We start from the raw sequence: 18,560 nt of genomic DNA, 5'->3' as shown, positions 1-18,560 counted from the left end.
AAAGAGGATGGGGGGCCGGGCGGTGTGCGGGCCGCGTGCGGCTCCCCACAAGCACTGCCAGCCTGGATGATGTGATGATGTGTTACAGGGTTGGAAGTGTGCATTCCTGAACCTGTAACGAGACTAACCGAGCCGCAAGGGCTCCTCGTCTCTCCTGTTAGCATTGTTGTGAGCTTCATGCACACGCAAGGCAGAATCTCTCAACCTCAGAAGCTTGTTACGTCTAGCCCAGATATCACTAAGACAGCATGCTAGCATGTTTTGATCAGAAGCATTCATGATCTGTTGCATATTGGAAGTCCGTACCTTTCTCTTATGTCAGCGTAAGCCTCACACTCAAGGAGTACGTGCCGTTCATCCTCAACGCCATGATTGCAGCAGTAACAGCGCCTCTCACTTCTCGGCAAATGCTGGTTCCTATTTGCAGATAGAGGCCAGCAACACATGCGGAATCTCATCAAGCCTCTGTGAGCCTCATACGGAATGATACACTGCGCGTGGGGTGGGTGCATGCAGGGTGCGCGGCACTCAAAGCTGAGCCCCATCCAGTGCTTGTACTTGGCCATGTGCATACCTGGTTGTTTAGAATCAGATGGGAAAGAGCCTGGAAAGCCTGGATGCCCCGCACGCATAGGGGGCACCCAGATGCAGGGACGGGAAAGCCTGGATGCCCCGCACGCATAGGGGGCACCCAGATGCAGGGACGGGCAGACGGGGGCAAGCGTGGGGCGGGTAGGCGGCAAGCACAGGCAGGCGACAAGGTGGGGTGTCAGGGTTGTCAGCAGGTACTCACGGGGTGGTGGTGGGCGGGGGGATAAAGTATTGCTAAGGGGCTAGGGCAGCCCGGCAGCAGGTGGTGGTGCCGGCGGCGGCGCGCCACGAAGGGAGACATGGAGCCGGGCGAGGAGGTCAAGGGTTTGATGGGGCTGGGCAGGGGCGGCGGGGGGCGAAGGTGCAGGTTTGGCGGGGGCAGGTGCAGGTTTGAGCGGGGGCAGGTGCAGGTTTGGGCAGGGGCAGGGGCAGGGGCAGGGGCAGGGGCAGGGGCAGGGGCAGGGGCAGGGGCAGGGGCAGGGGCAGGGGCAGGGGCAGGGGCAGGGGCAGGGGCAGGGGCAGGGGCAGGGGCAGGGGCAGGGGCAGGGGCAGGGGCAGGGGCAGGGGCAGGGGCAGGGGCAGGGGCAGGGGCAGGGGCAAGGGCAGGGGCAGGGGCAGGGGCAGGGGCAGGGGCAGGGGCAGGGGCAGGGGCAGGGGCAGGGGCAGGGGCAGGGGCAGGGGCAGGGGCAGGGGCAGGGGCAGGGGCAGGGGCAGGGGCAGGGGCAGGGGCAGGGGTAGGGGCAGGGGCAGGGGCAGGGGCAGGGGCAGGGGCAGGGGCAGGGGCAGGGGCACGTTTGGGCGGGGGCAGGGGTTTGAGGATGACACGGCCATAATTAGCACCCGTGTCCCTGTTGTCCCCTGTGAAACATGAACCGCGACCTGAACGCTGCGGCAAACACCCGCCTCATCACCGCGTGCGTGGAGGACGGCACGCCATGGCCAACTGCGTTGAGGCGTTGAGCAGGCCGCCCAAGCGGAGCGGCAGGATTGATGGCAGTGGCTGGATTAGCGATGGCGGGTGATGGGGTGCGTGTGTTCCGTACCGTATGCAGGTGGTGGAGTCTGGGGGACAGGTTGAGCCTGTCCTCCCCAGCCGTCCGGCCTAGGTCTGTTGACGTAGGGAGCGAGATGGGTTAACCCTGTCTCAGCGCGAGCCCCTATACACCGTCCTGAGTGGTCGTTTGTCCAAGGCGCAACCTCAACACATTGCTTCGGCGTGTGGGGACGCGGCGTTGGCGAGAGCCACGGATGGCCCTAATACCGTGGGGGCATGTCGCACCCGTGGAGGGCACTGTAGCGCTCCAACCCCCCAGCCGTGGGTGGCCATAGAGCAGTGTTGTTGGGATAACCGTCAGGTGCTGCTCAGTGGAGTCCAAAGTCAGTTTCCGGTCTACCGCTCGGGCCACCAGCCGCTCCACCTCCTAGGCCAAGTCCTCGGGCAGACCGCTGTGCTCCATGTCCATGAAAGCATGCTTTGCGAAACGTGGTAGCAGCCACCCTCGCAAAATGCGACCGGAGCCAGAATTTAGCGTCCTTGTACGTCATAAATCTTGAGCGGGAGCTGCTAGCTCTGCGCGTGCGAAGTTCCACGTGTGGACACATTCTTGCCCCTCCTCAGACCTGCATCATACCCTTGTGCCTTCGGACCTTCGCTGGGCTTTCCACGCAGACATGTTTATCGCCCTCAACCACACTGCATTGCATACGAGGTCTCTGCATCTTCCTCCCTAGCTCTACAAAACAGCAGTGGCAACGTCTCTTAACGCCGTTCCCCTGCCATGCTCATAGTGCTTCAACCGGCAGAAGCCCACCAGATGCTTTACCGCCTGCTCAGTCTCCATCCGGTGCAGCTCACGCGTGCATGGTGCACGAGCTCCCGCACTCCTGAACCAACTTAGCTACGGCATGGCCGTGGCTACCTAGCTACTAGTGTACAAATGTCTGGAAGCATTACTGCTTGTTCGGCTCCGCCGCCTCCGCCGCCACCGCCTGCTTGAGCAGCTCCTCTGCCTTGGCAGCGTCAAGCCCGTCCTTGTCCGCATACTCCGGGTCCTCATTATAGCGCACCTACAGCGCATAGGTTCAGCAGACATCAGTGTGTGCCGGTGGAAGATGCGTGCCGTGTGTGTAGGATGTGTGTGCCGTGTGTAAGATGAGTGCCGTGCGTGTGTGTTCTTGTATGTGTGCAGGTGACATGTTGCTGGGGCGCTGAGCCCGGCAGTGTTGCTCGCTGCCAAGCCCGCACGGCGCACGCTGAAGTACAGCCACGCTCTTTGGTGTCTGCAACCCCCACCCCCCATGACGCCCCACACACGCACGTTACAGCACCAGCTCATGAATCCCCAGTGCCCGGCAGCCCCGCACACATCGCACAATTCAGCAACGCACCTCCTCGTATATTTTCTTGTTGTTGGCTTGGAGCACGTGCCACACGCTGCACTTGCTGCACTGCCCGAACACCACGCCCTTCTCCCACGCCACCGGGTTGACCAGCCGCGCTGAGCGGCCGCCTGCATGGGCGATGGATGGGTAACGTGCAGCACGCCGATCTATGATCTTTACCCGCGCCACGTCGCCATCAGCCGCAGTGCTGTCCTATCCCCTGGCGTGATTATCAGCTTCCATGCACCGTGATTACCAAACACGAATGAAACATGCGGCCCTGCACTTCTCGCTTGAAACATCGCGCTCACGCACCGCATTTGTTGCAGGTGAAGAGCACCAGTTTGGAGCGCCGCGCGCCGTCTCCCATCGCGGACAGCGGGATGCGCACCACCTTCTTCTCCTCGTCATAGTCCACCTCCTTGGTGCCATCCTCCTCCTTCACCTCAATCTGTAGCCCTACGCGACCCAAACGCTGCTTCACTGAGGCTGCTCGCACGCACAGTTACGCTGCCATGCAGGAGGACCGTTCGGTGGCGGTATCAGCCTTGACCGTGCGGCCAGCCAGGCCCTGGCCTGGACCTCTTGCATGCGGTGCACTATGCAACCATAAACCACGCATACAAAGCTAGCTTCTGCTGCATGCCGCGCTAGCACAAGTCAACGCGGCCCCACTCACCCGCGGGAATCGGGTCCACTGTCGCCCGGCACGCCCACCGCGGAAGTTGGCCCACGCGCGCGAATCCCGAGCTTGAGCTCGCAAGCCCATAGGTACCAGAACTTGTATACGTAGTGGAAGCCTTCGTCGTCGACAGCAAGGGGCTAGTTCTCCCGAGCGTGGGGCAGCCCAACCTTGCAGAAAAAGCCCTTCCGACACCGGCACCTTGTGCTGCCCAAGACTTGGTTTGTAGCATTCTTACAAATTCCTGCGCAAAGGTAGAACGAGATAAATCGATGGTGGTCAACTGCTAGTGCTACTCAGATTCAGAACTTCATGTCATGCCGCCGACCCCATTCCAGTTGGGACTAGTGGAAGAAGTCAGACACCTTCTACCCGTTATCTAAACCATTCTACAACAGATTGGCGACAACACCAAAAACCGGAGCTCCAAGAGAGCGCTCTGGAAGGTTTTAGCTCGGCTTTGCAAATCGTGGCCAGGCAAGGCCTTTAAGTCTGGATCTGAGCAGTGGGACCATGAGGTCTGCAGCGTACCTGCTTGTGGCGCTTCTTGCTTGTGCGAGCCTGAGGAGCCTGGTCGCGCAAGAGGCTGGAGAGGCTTACGATGTCAACAAGGAGCTTGAAAAGCTAAAGGGGTAAGCTGAATGCTAGGCGTGTCTTAACCGCAGTTTGTGGGTCTTGCACAGGCCTGCCCGATCATCAAGCCGAACGCGGTTCGACTGTTGCAGGTGGAAGCACTATCTGCAGAGCGAGCTCGACAAGGCAAATGCCGCCCTGAAAACTGAGCAGGTGATTGAAAGAGTCTGGTGTGGTGGCACTGGGACACAGCACATGTGGTCGCGTTGCAACGGGCCTGGGCGGGCTGAAGGTCTAATTCTGGCGGTCGGAAAGGCATTGTCTGCTTCAAAGCAACATCGAATGCAGGAGCGCCAGAGGGCAAGGGCAAGAGCTCTAGACCGCTTGCGTCGAACACGGTGTCCCTGTGGCCACACTCTCTCACCCCGCCTCCGCCTCCCTTACACAGGACAAGACCGCGCAGCTCACGCAGCAGCTCACGGACGCGAACGCCAGGGCGACCGCTGCTGCCGGCGCTGCAGATGCCACTGCAAAGGTCAACGAGCTCACCGCAAAGGTCGCAGAGCTGACCCAGCAGCTCACCGCCGCCACCACTCGTGCCACCACCGCTGAGGCCCAGGCCACGGCCGCGGCCACCGCCCAGAAGCAGGCCGCGGACGCGCAGGTCACCATCGCGCAGCTGCAGAAGGACGCCGCGGATGCAAAGGCCAAGGTTGCTGAGCTGGATGCCAAGCTGGCGGCGCAGGTGCAGGCAGCTGCTGCGGCTAACGGCGAGGCCAACGTGCTGCGCACCAAGCTGGCGGAGCAGGCGGCGAAGGCTGAGGCTGCGGTGGTGGAGCGCCAGACGCTGGAGGCGCGCGTCGCGGAGCTGGCCAACGCAACTGCCAAGGTATTGCCACAAGGCGTAGACTTGTTGCACTTGGTTAGGGTAGGAGCCTGTGTCGTACTTGCAGACAGCAATTGCCCTATGTACACGCATCACGCCAACTGCTGGCACCCACGCACCATGTAGCATCCCCGGATCTTCCCGGATCTGCTGGTTGACTCGGAGCCTCGCATACCGCAGGCCGGCGGCCTCCGCGGCCACGCTCTGGCCATCTACGACATCCTGGTGGACGAGGCCGCCAAGCACCGCGACGTCGCCATCAACTACGCCAATGACAAGCTGCCCGGCCTCAAGGTGGGTGGGATGCTTGGCATGAGGCGGGGCCTGGACCACCGCGGGTGAGCCGGCAGGCGCGCCGCGCAGCCAGGCATGCACCACGGTGGTTTTGGGAGGTACCGGGTGTGCGGAATAGTAGTTCTCGACTCGAACCGAACCGTTGTTTGTTACACAGTACCGCAACGGCCGCCCCAACGCTGTCACAGGCCAAGATCACGGAGGTGCACGCCCAGGTGTCAGCGCAGCTGCCCAAGGTGAACGTGACGGAGCACGTGGGCGCCTTCGTGGGCCACGTGGATGGCGAGATCCGCCCCTGGCTGGCGCAGACGCTGTCGGCGGTGCCTCAGCTGAAGAAGTACGGCGACGACCCCGTGGCTCTGCAGGCCATCGTGTACTGCATCATCGGCGCGCCGGTGGTGCTGCTGTTCTCGCTGCTGCTATCGTGCTGCTGCCGGTGAGTGTGCAGGGCGGGTGAAGGGGTGGGGCGCATGAGGGTTAGTAGCATTAGAAGATGGGTCAGGAGAGCGGGGCGGCCTGCGCTCAACTTCAGCCGCAGCAGGCGATCTGTGTGCCTCAACCTAACGCTACTTTCGTTGCCTTCTTTTGCAGCTCGGGTCATCGTGCTGAGCCGGACGCCCCGGCTACCGTGGGCGGCAAGCGGAAGGTCGGCAAGGGCAAGGCGAAGCAGGGCTGATGGGGCGGCCCACGGGACGCTTATGCACACAATAAAGACGACGACTCGTGGACACCAAATGACGCGTACGGGTACTACGACCAGGCGGGCGGAGGCGGCGGGCCAGCAGCAGGGGCACTAGCGGTGCCAGCTCACCTACAGTTCCAGCACTTGCCAGGCACGAGCTCTCTGCCCCCAGGATTTTCAGTAGGAGACAGACTAGATGCACTAGGGGCAGCGAACGGCGGCGGCGGCGCGACCGGTACCCACAGCGGTGCCGCCGCGTTCGCAGCGGCGTACCGCAGCGGCTACCGCCCTTCATCGGAGCGGCAGTTCCGCACGATGCCAGGGTCGGCTGCGCAGCAGGAGGCAACGGCGACGGTGGTCAGCTCTCGTCGGACGTCAGACCTCCTGTGGAGGAGAGCTGCGGGGCCGTTGGGGCCCCTGGATCTGCAGCGGGCGAGAGCATCAGACGCGTACGAAGCAGTCGACTCGCCGGTGTAGGAAGGGGGTTGCTCTATGGACACCGTGTGGGTGCCTGTCGACTGATAGAATGGGCTGCTGGACCTTGTAGCCTGAAAGCTCCATGTATTGCTCTGGAGGCGGTAGGGAGGGCAGAGAGGCTAGTGCTGGGTATTGTAGGCAGTTGGGCGGGAGAGAAGTGCTGAGCGTGCGCAGGTAGGGTAGACACCGCTCCCCTCTCGCTGTGGGGATGGTTGTGAGGTTTGGCCGCTGCCTGGTATTGGACTCTTGGGGTGCCTCGACAAACATGGCGCTTTGGATTCCGCGTATCGAGTTTCAGACGGTTCTGGTCAAGAGACGAATTGTCAGAGTCGTGTGCATGGGCGCCCGTGGGCGCTGCTGGCTCCGCCGCTGCGGCGGATGAGTTATGAGGGCATAGACCGGTGAGCAAACAGGCGATAATGTTGCGGTGATGGTGGGCAGTGCGCATTGGCAAAGCGCGGTTAAGCAACAGGTATCAAGGCCTTCGCCGGCGACTTCCTCAGGGCCTCATGTAAACAGGAATGCCCCGCGGCCCAGCCTGGCCCAGGTCTACACAAATCCGTGTGACAGCCAAGCAGCGCAGCTTCCAGCTGCTGCGGAGGCACTCAACTCAACGTGGTGCAGTGTTGGCACCGCCAACACTGCACGTGCAGTGTTCATCGCGAGCGTTCCCCAACTTCCAGCCAGCCAGCAACTTGTCGGTGCAGTAACTCCGGCGTTCGACCAGCCGCGTACTCCTGCCCTGCCGTTGCAAAGTGTTTGCCATCTGCTGGAATCTGAGAATCTGCACCCTACGGGACTTCGCCGTCAGCTGCACCCTATGGGACCTCGCCAACCTGCCTGAACCCTGTCCCATCACACACCCTACGGGACTTCACCAACCTGCCTTAACACTGTGCCATCGCACACCCAACTTTGTGCCCATGTTCACCGCCCCGAGAGCCGACGGCGCCGCGCTGGGTTCTCGATGGAAGACCGACAAGACTCCTGGTTCCTCTAAAACGGCATGACACATCCGATGGATCCGGACGGAGCACGAGAGTCGCTTACACTGACTGTCCAGCAGGCGACATCCCATCATGTCGGAGGGCCAAGATGCCCCCCAAAGCGTCCGTTCGATAAGTTGGTTGACTTGGCCACATCCTTGTCCACCCCAAGGTTCAACCCCGTCTATCTGGTCCACCACCACACCACAACGCTCATTCAGACACGCCGCTTCTTGGTCGCCGGGACCTTGGCGGCGACAGCGGTGCGCTTCTTGCCCTTCTTGGCCGCCGACATCTTGGCCTTGGCGGCGGCGGTGTGCTTCTTGCCCTTCATGGCCGCCGACGTCTTGGCCTTGGTGGCGGCGGTGCGCTTCACGCCCTTCATGGCCGCCAACAGCTTGGCCTTGGTGGCGGCGGTGTGCTTCTTGCCCTTCTTGGCCGCCGACATCTTGGCCTTGGCGGCGGCGGTGTGCTTCATGCCCTTGGCGTACGTGTTGCCCAGGTTGCGCTTCGTGGAGGCGACGTGCTCCTTCCGTATGGTAACGCCCTTGATGGTGGCGGAACCAGCGTCCCTGTTGTCAGAACCCATTTAGTTGCCCTTGTCCGCGCGGTCCTGCCACTCGGCCTTGCGGAGCCACCCCTTCACCGCCCGCTCCGGCAGGGGCACCAGCTGCTTGGCGTACGTTACTAGAGGCATGATGTGGTGAGGTGGTGCTGTTTGATTTTAGGTAGGCCAGTGGTAGGCAAGTGGGTGGGCGTTTATGTACGTGGAAAACGCCACGGTCATGGGGCAGGTGATGGCGCGGTACTGGAGGGACGTCAGTGCCGCGCCGCCGCCCGCTCCGGATGCCCGCACGCAAGTCCTGGATGCGCTGCAACAGCACGGGCGCCGGTGTACAGCCGAAGAGGCGGATCAGCTGGGGCGGGTTGCGGTCTCGGCGGCGGAGGTGCGCGCGGCGCTAGCCGCTGCGCCGGCTGGGCGCGCGGCGGGCCCTGACGGCATACCGGTGGAGTTATACCAACACTATGACAGTGATTTTGCGCCGGTCCTAGCGGATGTGTTTACGGCGGTGGGGGAGGGGGCTGGGGTGCCTGACGGGCTCCTGGATGGCGTGTGGTCTTTCTTCTTTAAGTCGGGCGACCCTACCGAGCCCTCTAATTATCGCCCCATCACGCTGACGGATACCGATTACCGCACCCTTGCCCGGGTGTTGTGCTTGCGACTGCAACCGGTGTTTGGGCGTGTCATAGACCCTGAGCAAACTGCGTTTCTGACGGACCGTCGCATTGCCGATAACGTCCTCTTGCTCCAACTTACTCCTGGCCTGTTGAAAGCCGCCAAAAAGGCCCCGGCTGTGGCGGCCTTCCTCGACTTTTACAAGGCGTATGATACGGTGGACCGCTCTTTTCTGCTCGCGTGTTTGGAGCGCATGGGCGTGGGGGCGGGCTTTCTTACGTGGGTGTCCCGCCTGTTAACTGATACACGTGGGGCGGCGTTGGTGAATGGACGTGTGTCAGGATGGGTGCCGTTGATGGCGGGCGTGCGGCAGGGCTGCCCGTTGGCTCCGTTGCTCTACCTCGCTGTGGCACAAGCCCTTCTGTCATGGCTACGCAGCCGGGGGCATGGTGTGCTCGCTAACCTTGCGTCGGTGCTGGCGTCCCAGTATGCGGATGATTGCACGCCGTTTCTGGAGGGGTTTCAGGCGGTGCCGGGGTTCCTGGCGGACATGGATGTGTTTCGGCGGGCGTCTGGACAACGGTTAAATATGACTAAAGTTGAACTGATGGTGATGGGGACGGTCGGCGGTGCTGGCGCCCTGCCGGCCGGCATGGCTGGCCCGCCCCTGCCCCCTGGCTGGCGTGTGGTGCCGGCGGCCAAGTCACTAGGGGTGCATTACGGGGATTGGGGCGCATGCTCCCCACCAGTTACGTTTGAGGCCGTGATGGGGGTGCTGAGCAAAATCGCGCGCATGCCCGTGTCCATGTTTGGTCGGGCGGCCGCGGCGTCGGCTTATGCTTTGGGCAAGGTCCTGTATCATTTGGAATTTGCGGGTCTTCCCCAACTGTACGTTGTGGACCGGCTGCTAGCCAGGGTGGCGGCGGTGGTGGATCGGCGACTGTCGCCGGCCCAGTTTGATGCCAGCCCACATGCACGCCCGGTTGGCCTCTCCATTGACCTTATGCAACTGCCTCCGGCGGTGGGGGGGGCGGGCCTGTTGCCGCTGGTGCCGCATGTGAAAGCGCGGCAAGCCGGTCTCGCGGTCCGGTGTGTGTTGGGTGTGTGTGGTCTGCTGCCGTACGTGCCCCCGTGGACCCGGGTCGCGGCGGCGTGGCTGCGCCAGGTGCACCCGGCGGCAACGCCCCTGCGTTTCTTGGTGCGGGGGGCCGCGGACCGTGTGCTGAATAAGCCGCTCACCCCGGCGGGCAAGCCGTTTGCGCGCCTGCTGAAAGCCATGACTGCATTGCCCGCGGTGACTCTTGTGGCGCCGCCCGAGCCGGGCGCGTGGGTGAGTCATGTGCCGTTGTGGGCTAACCCGGCGCTGTGTGTGGACGGCCGCACGTGGGAATTGGCTTTCGCGGATTTGTTCGCTCTGCCGGGACTGGCGTGTGTGGGCCAGCTGGTTGCAGCGCATGACGGCCTGAACGAACTGCGGCAGGCATTGACAAGCCCTTGGGCGGAGGGCTCCCGGTCTGGTGAAGCGTGTGCGGATATGTATGTGACTGCTGTGTGGAGGCGGGTGCTGCACTGGAGCACGCGGGCACGCCTGCCGTCGCCCCTGCCGGGGCCGGCGTCGCCTCAAGAGGCGGCCGACCGGTTTGCGGCGGCGGTGGCCCTTCTTCCCGCTGGCTGGGCTGCCGCCGCGCGTGCGGCCCAGCTGGCTCGGGGGCCTGCCGCCGCGCTGCCGCTCCCGGTGGCCGACGTCGTGAGTGCTACGGCGGAGTCGGTGCAACGGGTGGTGCGGGGACTTGGATGGTTGCAGTGCGGGGGGCCGCCCATCCTGCTCACTGCCTACACGGTGAAGGCGGGGACCGTGCTACAAATGGCTCCACAGTTAGCCGCCCTGAAGGCTAAGCATTTGCAGTATGTGTGCGATGCGGGTGTGTCGGGGGTGGGGGCTGCCCTGGCGGCGGGGGCCTTCGTGTGCACCTTGGCCCGCTTGTGGTCGCTGAAATGGGAGAATCATCATAAGGAAGCACTGTGGCGTGTGGCCGCCAACGCTTGCTGGGCGTTTCCACGGCATGCTAGCGAGCGGGCGCGAGGCGTTGCTGTTGACCCGTGTTGGGCGTGTGGGGTGGACATGCAGGATGGGGACCGGCGTCACTGGTTTTGGGACTGCACTGTTGCGCTGTCACTGCGGGAAAGTATGGGGATGGCTATGGGTTTCCTGCCGGAGGAGGCTCTAAGTGCCTTCTCTCGTGAGGAGTTGTGGTTAGTGCGCCCGCCTGCGGGGCTTGCGCCACCTGTGTGGGATGTAGTGTGTCTCGCTGCTATGTCTGCCCTGGACTTTGGTCGGCAGCGTGTGGTTATGGCCGGGTTGGCGGCGCGAGCGAAGCTGCCGTCGGCCCGGGTGCTGAGCATTGGACTTGCCGTCGTAGCTGACTTCTGGGGTCGTCTCCAGACGTTTGTGACTTTGGGTGTCAGGCCAAAGGGTTGGGACGCTGTGCCGTTTGCGCATCCCTTCATATCTCGGGCTGTTGGTGACGGCATGGTTTTGCGCTTGCCGTATGACGCTGATTCCCCGCCCCCCTCGCCGTGAGAGGTTGTGCGTGGTTGGTGGCTCTGTGTGTGGGCAGGATGCACGTGTGGGCGACCGTTCTAGTACCTGGACGCTTGCGCCCTGGTTAGTGCGTGCGCTGTGCGTGTGTCCTGCGGCCTAGACGTTTCCCGGCACTCCTGTGCCTAGGCTTGTGGCGTTGAGGCACAGCGGTGGGGCTCTGGCGGGTTGAGGCTTGGCTAGGACTCACTGTGCGCGGAGTCACACGGACTTTGCCCGCGGGAGGGTTTGCAGCAAAGTCGGGGTTGGGCCCTGATAGCATGTGATGGCTCGGCGTCTTCGGGAGCTGGGACTGTCCCCTCTGTAACATCCGCATCCATGACTCTGCATGATTCAGAATGAACCTTGCAGCTAGCCAGAGCCGAAGTTGCGCAGCTGCTGGTTGCGGTTCTTTACACATACAAAACATGCACCATTCCCTGCGGCCGGCTCGTCGCTTCGTGTAGGACACACGTTCATCTCCCAACAAACCGACTGACTCCCATGGCAGTCCAGGATGCCGGATGCGCTGGACCCTGGACCAACCAACCAACCCAGCAATTCCGTACTGCGCAGTGACGAAGGAAGCTGCCAAGGCAGGGTCAAAAGAAATCGTGCCCTCTACTTGTCGTACCGGAGGACAAATGCCACCTTCCGTGCAGCTACCACAACTGCCGCCCATGTGTGCTCTGCATAGACGCAGTTGCCTGTCCGCACGCACCTGCCGGACTATCTGCCGCTATCACAGGCACGATGGTCTACCGACGTTGGAGTTGGCGCATGCGGGGCACTTACCAAGCTATTATTCTCTCTGCTCACAATCTACTCTGCGCTAACCATGCCTGCTTCCAATCGTTTCCCGGCATCATACATGTCCGATTTGAAATCCCACGGCCGGGCGTCTCCCACACGTTGCGCGGCTGTGCCTTCGCGCGCAAGACCGCCGATGACTATCTGGCATTAGTGATGGCCAGGACATGAATGGTCTACGAATCAGCGTATGCGCAAGGGTCTTCCTGCCCTGGTACCCCTGTACTGCGCGGCCCCGCCCACAGTCTGCGCACCAGCAACTGTCACTGCAGTCGCTCAGTGTTGCATAGGGTCGTATCCGCTGGGGCCCGGGCCCATGCCCTGCATGCCCGCGCCCACCGATGACGGCGGCTTGAATCGCACTGGCTGCTGTGGGGCGCCCGGCATCTGCTGCTGCGGCGGCCCAGGCATCATCATCGGCCCTCCTGGCGGCCCAGCACCCATAGGTCCGCCTGGCGCGGCACCGCCGCCTATGGGGCCACCCATTGCGCCCGGGCCCGGGGGCGGGTTGAAGCGCGGAGGCCCCATGTTGCCCGGCCCGCCCGGCCCCATGCCGTCGCCTTGGTAGCCGCCGTAAGCAGGGTTGCCCACGAAGCCGCCCGGTCCCATCATCTGCTGTTGTTGCTGCTGTTGCTGTGGCGGGCCCTGCTGCTGCTGCTGGGGCGGGCCCTGCTGCATAGCGCCCGGCGGGCGGAACTGTGCCGCACCCGACTGGGGCGGCGGGCCGCCGGGGCTCTGCTGCTGCGGGGCAACCACCTGCTGCGGCCCACCGTACATCATGCCGGGAGCCGGACCTTGCATGGGGCCGGGCCCCATAGGCCCCGGCGGCCCACCACCGCCGCCTCCGTACATCATGCCTGGGCCTGGGCCGTTAGCGCCGTTGGCCGCTGGCGCGCCGCCGTAGCCGCCCATGCCGCCGCCCTGCTGCATGGGCATTCCGCCGCCAGGCATGCCGCCGGGTGGGCCCTGCATCTGCTGCATGCTCGGCCCCGCGCCGTTTGCGCCCGGCGGGCCGCCATACGCGCCCATGCCCGCGCCCTGCTGCATCCCCTGTTGCATCCCTTGCTGCATCCCCTGCTGCATCCCCTGCTGCATGCCCGGCTGCATCCCCTGCTGCATACCGGGAGGCGCGCCGTAGCCGCCCATGCCCCCAGGCGGGCCAAGCGGGTTGAGGTATGAGGAGGAGGCGGGCACGTACGTGGGCGCGCCCCCACCGCCCCCGCCGCCGCCGCCCATGCTCTGCGGCCCGTTGTAGTTGCCACCCATGCCGTACGACTGGGGGCCCTGCTGGTAATTGGTTGGGTACATGCCCGCAACTCCCACAGTGCCGTAGCCCGAGTTGGGGCCCATGCCGTAGCCCGACTGCGGCCCGTAACCGCCGCCGGATTGAGACATGGGGCCGTATCCGGAGGCGGGACCGTATCCGCCGCCCGACTGTGGCCCGAAGCCCGAGTTGGGGCCGTAACCCGAGTTGGGCCCGAAGCCCGAGTTGGGGCCGTAACCACCATCCGGCGCGTTCGGGTCCCACTGTACGTCTGTGGGAGAATGGGCAAGGAGGGCGTTAGCAGAGTGGTAGCGCAATGTGTGCCGTGCCTCAATGCTCCTCAAGTGCGTGCGTGCATGTGTCTGTGGCAGGACAGGGGGCCGCACGACATCGCGAACACGGCAGGATGGAATGGTGCAGGACAAGGTGCGATAACCCGGCATGAGACAGGAGCGTGCGTGAAGGACCAAACATCTTACTCGTCAGCTTGGGGCGGCCGCTGTTGCCGCGTTGGCTGTTGCGGCGGCTCTCGGCCTTGAGAATGGCCTTGACGGAGTTGCGGTTGAAGGTGGGGTAGTGCTCCTGTGGAGGGATGACAAACGCGATGATTATGATGGGCGCTCGCGCGCAGGGGCACCCAAATGCTGCTCGTGAGCCCTTTCCAGCCCGGATAATCATTCAAACACGCAGTTACCCCAACGTCATATCTCTTGCCGCGTGCAGGTATGGTACACAGGCAACTATCCCTCGATGCCCGCCACAAGCACGCCCCCGACCCCGCCCCGCCCTTGCCCCCCCCCAGTCCTGGCCGCGATTGACCTGGCTACGCGTGAGCTAACGCCCTGCCCAAGCACCTCACCTGCACGGACCGCAGGTTGATGCGCATGTATAGCTGGAAGGAGCTCTCCGGCGTGAGCGGTGCAATGGCCTGCTTCTTGAACTCCTCGCTGCAGGCCATGCGGATGAGGTTGGCGATGGCGGCGTCGCGCTCCTTGCTCTTGTTCGCGCCGCTCATCATTCGCCGCTCCAGCTCGGTCTACAAACAAACATGACCAAGAAGTTTACGAAATCAGGTGAGCCCACGGGCGCGGAATGCAAGCGTATTTTGAGCTTGTCATGGCCATTCCTCTGCTTATGTCAAGCGGCGACGGTTTGAGAGTGTCGCTGGTACCGGCAAGCTGCCGCCGGTTGACGACAACAAGTTCAGCCGACCGGTGACCGTCCCCGCATTGCTCCGCATTAGCCAACCAGCCACCTAGCCAACCGACCCGCCAACCGACCAACCAGCCAGGCACGTACCTGCTCACGGAACAGCGCATCCAGCGGCTGCTGGTAGAACGGCGGCAGCTGCCTCTGGAACCAGGGGTGCTGCATCAGGTCGCGCACCGAGATGCTGCAAATGCAGTTGAGCGGGCGGACAAGAGGACGGGAGGGCGGGCAAGTGTATTGAGTCAACCAGCCGTGCTCCATACCGGGAAGCCAGGCGGCCCCAGGCCCCCTTCCTCCAGCCCTCCGCCCAACGGATGCGGATTCTCGCCCAACCCTGTCAGACCGCCACAAATACCCCCTTGACCGCACAGCCGCCGCCAGCCGTCTGCTCACCGCTTCGCCTCGTCCTTCTCGAAGCAGTGGTCCAGGATGTCCAGCGCCTCGGGCGACAGCAGCGGCACGTGGTCGCGCAGCGCGGGGTTGTCGCGCCAGCGGGCGTGTGTGTGCTGCTGGATGTAGACCGTGCGCATGGGGTCGTTGCCGGCGTTGACGGCGTCATCGAAGGGGAACTTGCCGAGCAGCATGACCGCCAGCAAAACGCCCATGCTCCACACGTCCGCCTGAGTCAGGGAGGCCAAGGCGTGTCAGTGCTTGTGCGATGCAGTTGTATGCCGTGGGCGTGCGCGGTGCGATGATCCAGGAGAGGGGCGAGTGTAGCTGCATAAGTGTGAGGTGAAGTTGTCCGGCCACGCACCTTGGTTCCATCGTACTGCGTCTCTGTCCGGTGCACCTTCGCAGCTGTCAGCTGGGGTGGCATGTAGTCGGGAGTGCCTGTCGTTGCACACGTGACATGGGTCAAGGTACCATCCGAGCAACACTCATAAGTTCCCCATGAGCACCCTCCGCAGCCAGCCCACAACCCCTTCCACTTGCCCACCACCATGTCAGCCGCCTCACCAATAATGGTGTTGAAGTGCGCATCATCGCCGCCCCAGCCGCGCGCGAAGCCAAAGTCGCAGATCTTGACGAACGGCGGGTTGTGCGCCGATAGCAGCGTGTTGTCCAGCTTCAGATCGCGGTGCACCACTCGGTGCCGGTGGCAGTAGTCCACTGCGTGCACAATCTGCTTGAAGAAGTATGCGGCTTCATCCTCCTGCATCAGCAGCCCAACGCCACTGCGAACCGAACACAAGAAGAAAACACAGGGAAAGGCGGGATTTGAGCACACAAGGATGCGGATTACAAGTGAAGGGACAGCCCGACAAGCGGGGGCACGCCGTACCCACGCCGCGATGGGCCATCTTCGACCCAGAGAAACAACACCCGCCCCCTGGTTGGCTGCCGATCTTCATAGTGTTACACACATGAGTCGAAGCCAAGCCGAAGCCCGCCAAAGCCCCACCGCCACGTAACACCCCTCATCTCGTTTAGGTCTTTTGGCGGCAGCACCCACGCACAACAAGGCGCGACAGGCCAGAGGTCAGAGAGCACAAGACACCGTGAAGCGGTTAAGACGAAGACGCCAACGGCCAAGCGGTGGGCCCCAGCGGCACCACCCGCGTCCCTGGCACCGAGCATGCCACCCAGGCCATGCCAGTCGCTGATTCTGGCCCTCTTCCCCAGCCTTGCAATCTCCCAACCCTGCTCCCACGCGCACGCTCACAGGTCACACACTCGCTTGCAGCGTCCCCATAGGCGCAGCCCTCCCGCCGCACGACCTTCATCTACACCACAGGAAATCGCAGCCGCCGCTGCAGCCGCTGGGCACTCACCCGGTCTCCTTCCACTTGCGCGTCACGTACTGCGTCAATGAGCCGCCAGGCGCATACTCCATGACCAGCCCTAGGTAGTGGCTGGTCAGCACCACCTCCTGCGGCGTGATGATGTTGATGTGGCCCTCGCCCAGCTCCGACTGGATCCGGATCTCGCGGAAGATGGCCTGTGGCGGGTTAGTAACAGGCTGGCATTTCATGCGTGTCCTACATCACGTGTTGAGCGGGATGAGTTGGAGAGAGGGACAGGGGTACAGGGGAGCGCGCCGGAGCGCACTGGGAGCGCGTAAACCTCCCGGCGCCCACACCTCACCACCGTTATGCGCAGATGAACGCGAATGGACACGACACTGGCGCACGCCCACCCGCACAGGCACGCACAGGCACACGCACACGCGCGCGCACCTGCACCATCTTGGTGTGCAGCGGCAGCTTCACCATCTTCACGGCCCACAGCGCCCCCGTGGACAGGTCCTGAGTTAGCCACGTCTTGCCCTCACAGCCTGCGCAGGGTGGCCCGGGCATAGCGTGTGGCGCGCAGTTAAGCGTAGAGGTAACGATCCGCCGGCGTTGGTGGCGGTGGAAGGTGGGTATTTCAGGCCAGCGCGCCTCTCCCAATACGTCTGCATTTACCCGAGCCGACCAGATATTTTGGCGTACCAAGGCGCCGCCCCGGTCCCGCCCTGCCCTGCACCGCACTCGACGTGGACGCCGCCGCATAGCTCCCCAGCCAGCCTCAACCCGCCAACCCCAGGACCGGCGCGGCAACGGGTGCGGACGCACCTGACCCCAGCACGGTCTTTACTTGGTATATCGAGGCTAGGCCCTCAATGACCGACCGATTGGATGTCCGGAAACTGCGCTTGGCCAGCGACATGTGCTGGGCATGTGCGGATGGCTCGTTGTGCTGCTGATAGGTGGCGGCAGCGGCGGCTGCGTTGCCGCCGGGCACTGGCGCTCCGGGCGACTGACTGGGCCCTGCCCCTGGTGGGGCCGTGTAGGCCATCCCATCCGGGGGCTTGGAGACGCACTGCCCCATCCCCGCTGCGATTCCGTCTGCGACTCCGGGTTACGTGGTGGGGTGCCCGCCCAAGCCTCAGAGCAAGCTCAGGCGCAAAGTTGCCCGTGGCCCAATCGAGGACTACAAGCAGCTGCGCCAATTCGTAGTGGTTTACGAGCGTTGTGCTCCGAAAGCGCGGACTGTGCCTGCCTAAGATGCGCACTCCTAGCGCCTCAGCGCTCTACGCCGCTCGACCGGCAGTAACATAGCCGTTGTGATATGCAGTTCATGCTTGATGGCGAAATGCTGCTTGTTTTAATTCACACCCCAAGTGGGGAAGACAGAGTTGCACCGTTCTGGCGAGGCCAAAGCAGCCAGGCCAAGGTTGCGCGTTGATGTTTATGTCTAAGATAACACTGGCGACGTATTTGGGGTCTGGTTGCTGGAAATTTGTGCAAAGGTATCTTCAACCAGTCAGGAGGTCGCGAATCAAGTAGGATGGTCGTGAGCTATTAAAATATCAAGGCGCGACGCATTTAGAAACACACTTTACGCCTGCTGACTCCGAAAGTTGCTCTGAACCTGCAATACAATCATGAATGCGTCCCCGATTTTAGCACGTTTTCTTATTACCCCGCCATGCACATCCATTGTTTATGTTTCAAGAATGCATCATGAAGGATAATGCGAAGGAAGGTGTCAGCTTCAGCGGCACGAGCTACGGGAAAGGTGACCGCACCCCGACCCGCGGGGCGACCAGTTCGTCCCCTGACTCCCCAGTCCTCCTGGAAGTGTAATTACAGCATGCGTGCGATGCATTGCGGGGTTGCCTTGCCTGCAAGTCTCAAAGTGGCCGTTAACTTAGGCCGCCCTTAGGGCATCCCTGGCCGCCCTCGACACCTGGCAGCACCTGGGCAGAACCGGTTCCGCGTCTGAAGCCCCAAGGGCAGAACTGGAGGCACGACTGGAGGGGAAGCATCAAGCATGCGTGCGTGGTAGGCGGTGCATCAACTAGCCTGAACAAGCTGCCCTTTGCAAGGAGCGGGGGTTCAACAGTGTGAATAGTCCTGTGATGAAGTGCATGGTACTGAGCGGAACTGACATTTGACGGCAAAATCCGCCAATTTTGTCCATGGGTGGGCTGCGCAGCTGCACCCCATAACTGCACGAAACACACAACCCCACGGTAAACACATC

General features: G+C 63.0%; 4 protein-coding genes across 4 annotated transcripts; 1 reads left to right on the top strand and 3 right to left on the bottom strand.

Moving 5' to 3' along the window:
* Positions 1-70: 70 nt before the first annotated feature.
* CHLRE_17g707950v5 (uncharacterized protein) lies at positions 71-3,924 on the bottom strand. The gene is made up of 5 exons (XM_001691647.2): positions 3,653-3,924; positions 3,289-3,432; positions 2,980-3,101; positions 1,757-2,658; positions 71-491 (listed from the first exon to the last, which is right to left on the bottom strand). The coding sequence occupies exons 1-4, from the start codon at positions 3,885-3,887 to the stop codon at positions 2,542-2,544; spliced, it is 618 nt and encodes a 205-aa protein (XP_001691699.1). The 5' UTR covers positions 3,888-3,924; the 3' UTR covers positions 71-491; positions 1,757-2,541.
* Positions 3,925-4,029: 105 nt separating this feature from the next.
* Positions 4,030-7,094, top strand: CHLRE_17g707900v5 (uncharacterized protein). Its single transcript, XM_001691500.2, has 6 exons — positions 4,030-4,287; positions 4,381-4,441; positions 4,677-5,117; positions 5,295-5,408; positions 5,597-5,844; positions 6,000-7,094. The coding sequence occupies exons 1-6, from the start codon at positions 4,169-4,171 to the stop codon at positions 6,082-6,084; spliced, it is 1,068 nt and encodes a 355-aa protein (XP_001691552.1). The 5' UTR covers positions 4,030-4,168; the 3' UTR covers positions 6,085-7,094.
* An 8-nt stretch (positions 7,095-7,102) lies between these two features.
* Positions 7,103-8,274, bottom strand: CHLRE_17g707850v5 (uncharacterized protein). Its single transcript, XM_043072030.1, has one exon. It carries the CDS (start codon positions 8,140-8,142, stop codon positions 7,771-7,773), a length of 372 nt encoding a protein of 123 aa, XP_042914489.1. The 5' UTR covers positions 8,143-8,274; the 3' UTR covers positions 7,103-7,770.
* A 3,435-nt stretch (positions 8,275-11,709) lies between these two features.
* CHLRE_17g707800v5 (uncharacterized protein) lies at positions 11,710-17,924 on the bottom strand. The gene is made up of 10 exons (XM_043072029.1): positions 17,147-17,924; positions 16,769-16,866; positions 16,364-16,530; positions 15,549-15,766; positions 15,346-15,422; positions 14,985-15,211; positions 14,682-14,775; positions 14,242-14,418; positions 13,862-13,964; positions 11,710-13,653 (listed from the first exon to the last, which is right to left on the bottom strand). Exons 1-10 carry the CDS (start codon positions 17,400-17,402, stop codon positions 12,395-12,397), a joined length of 2,676 nt encoding a protein of 891 aa, XP_042914488.1. The 5' UTR covers positions 17,403-17,924; the 3' UTR covers positions 11,710-12,394.
* Positions 17,925-18,560: the final 636 nt, after the last annotated feature.

The sequence above is a fragment of the Chlamydomonas reinhardtii genome, chromosome 17 (genome assembly GCF_000002595.2).
Source record: "Chlamydomonas reinhardtii strain CC-503 cw92 mt+ chromosome 17, whole genome shotgun sequence".
Classification (NCBI taxonomy): Eukaryota; Viridiplantae; Chlorophyta; class Chlorophyceae; order Chlamydomonadales; family Chlamydomonadaceae; genus Chlamydomonas; species Chlamydomonas reinhardtii.
This window is presented reverse-complemented; position numbering and strand designations above follow the sequence as displayed.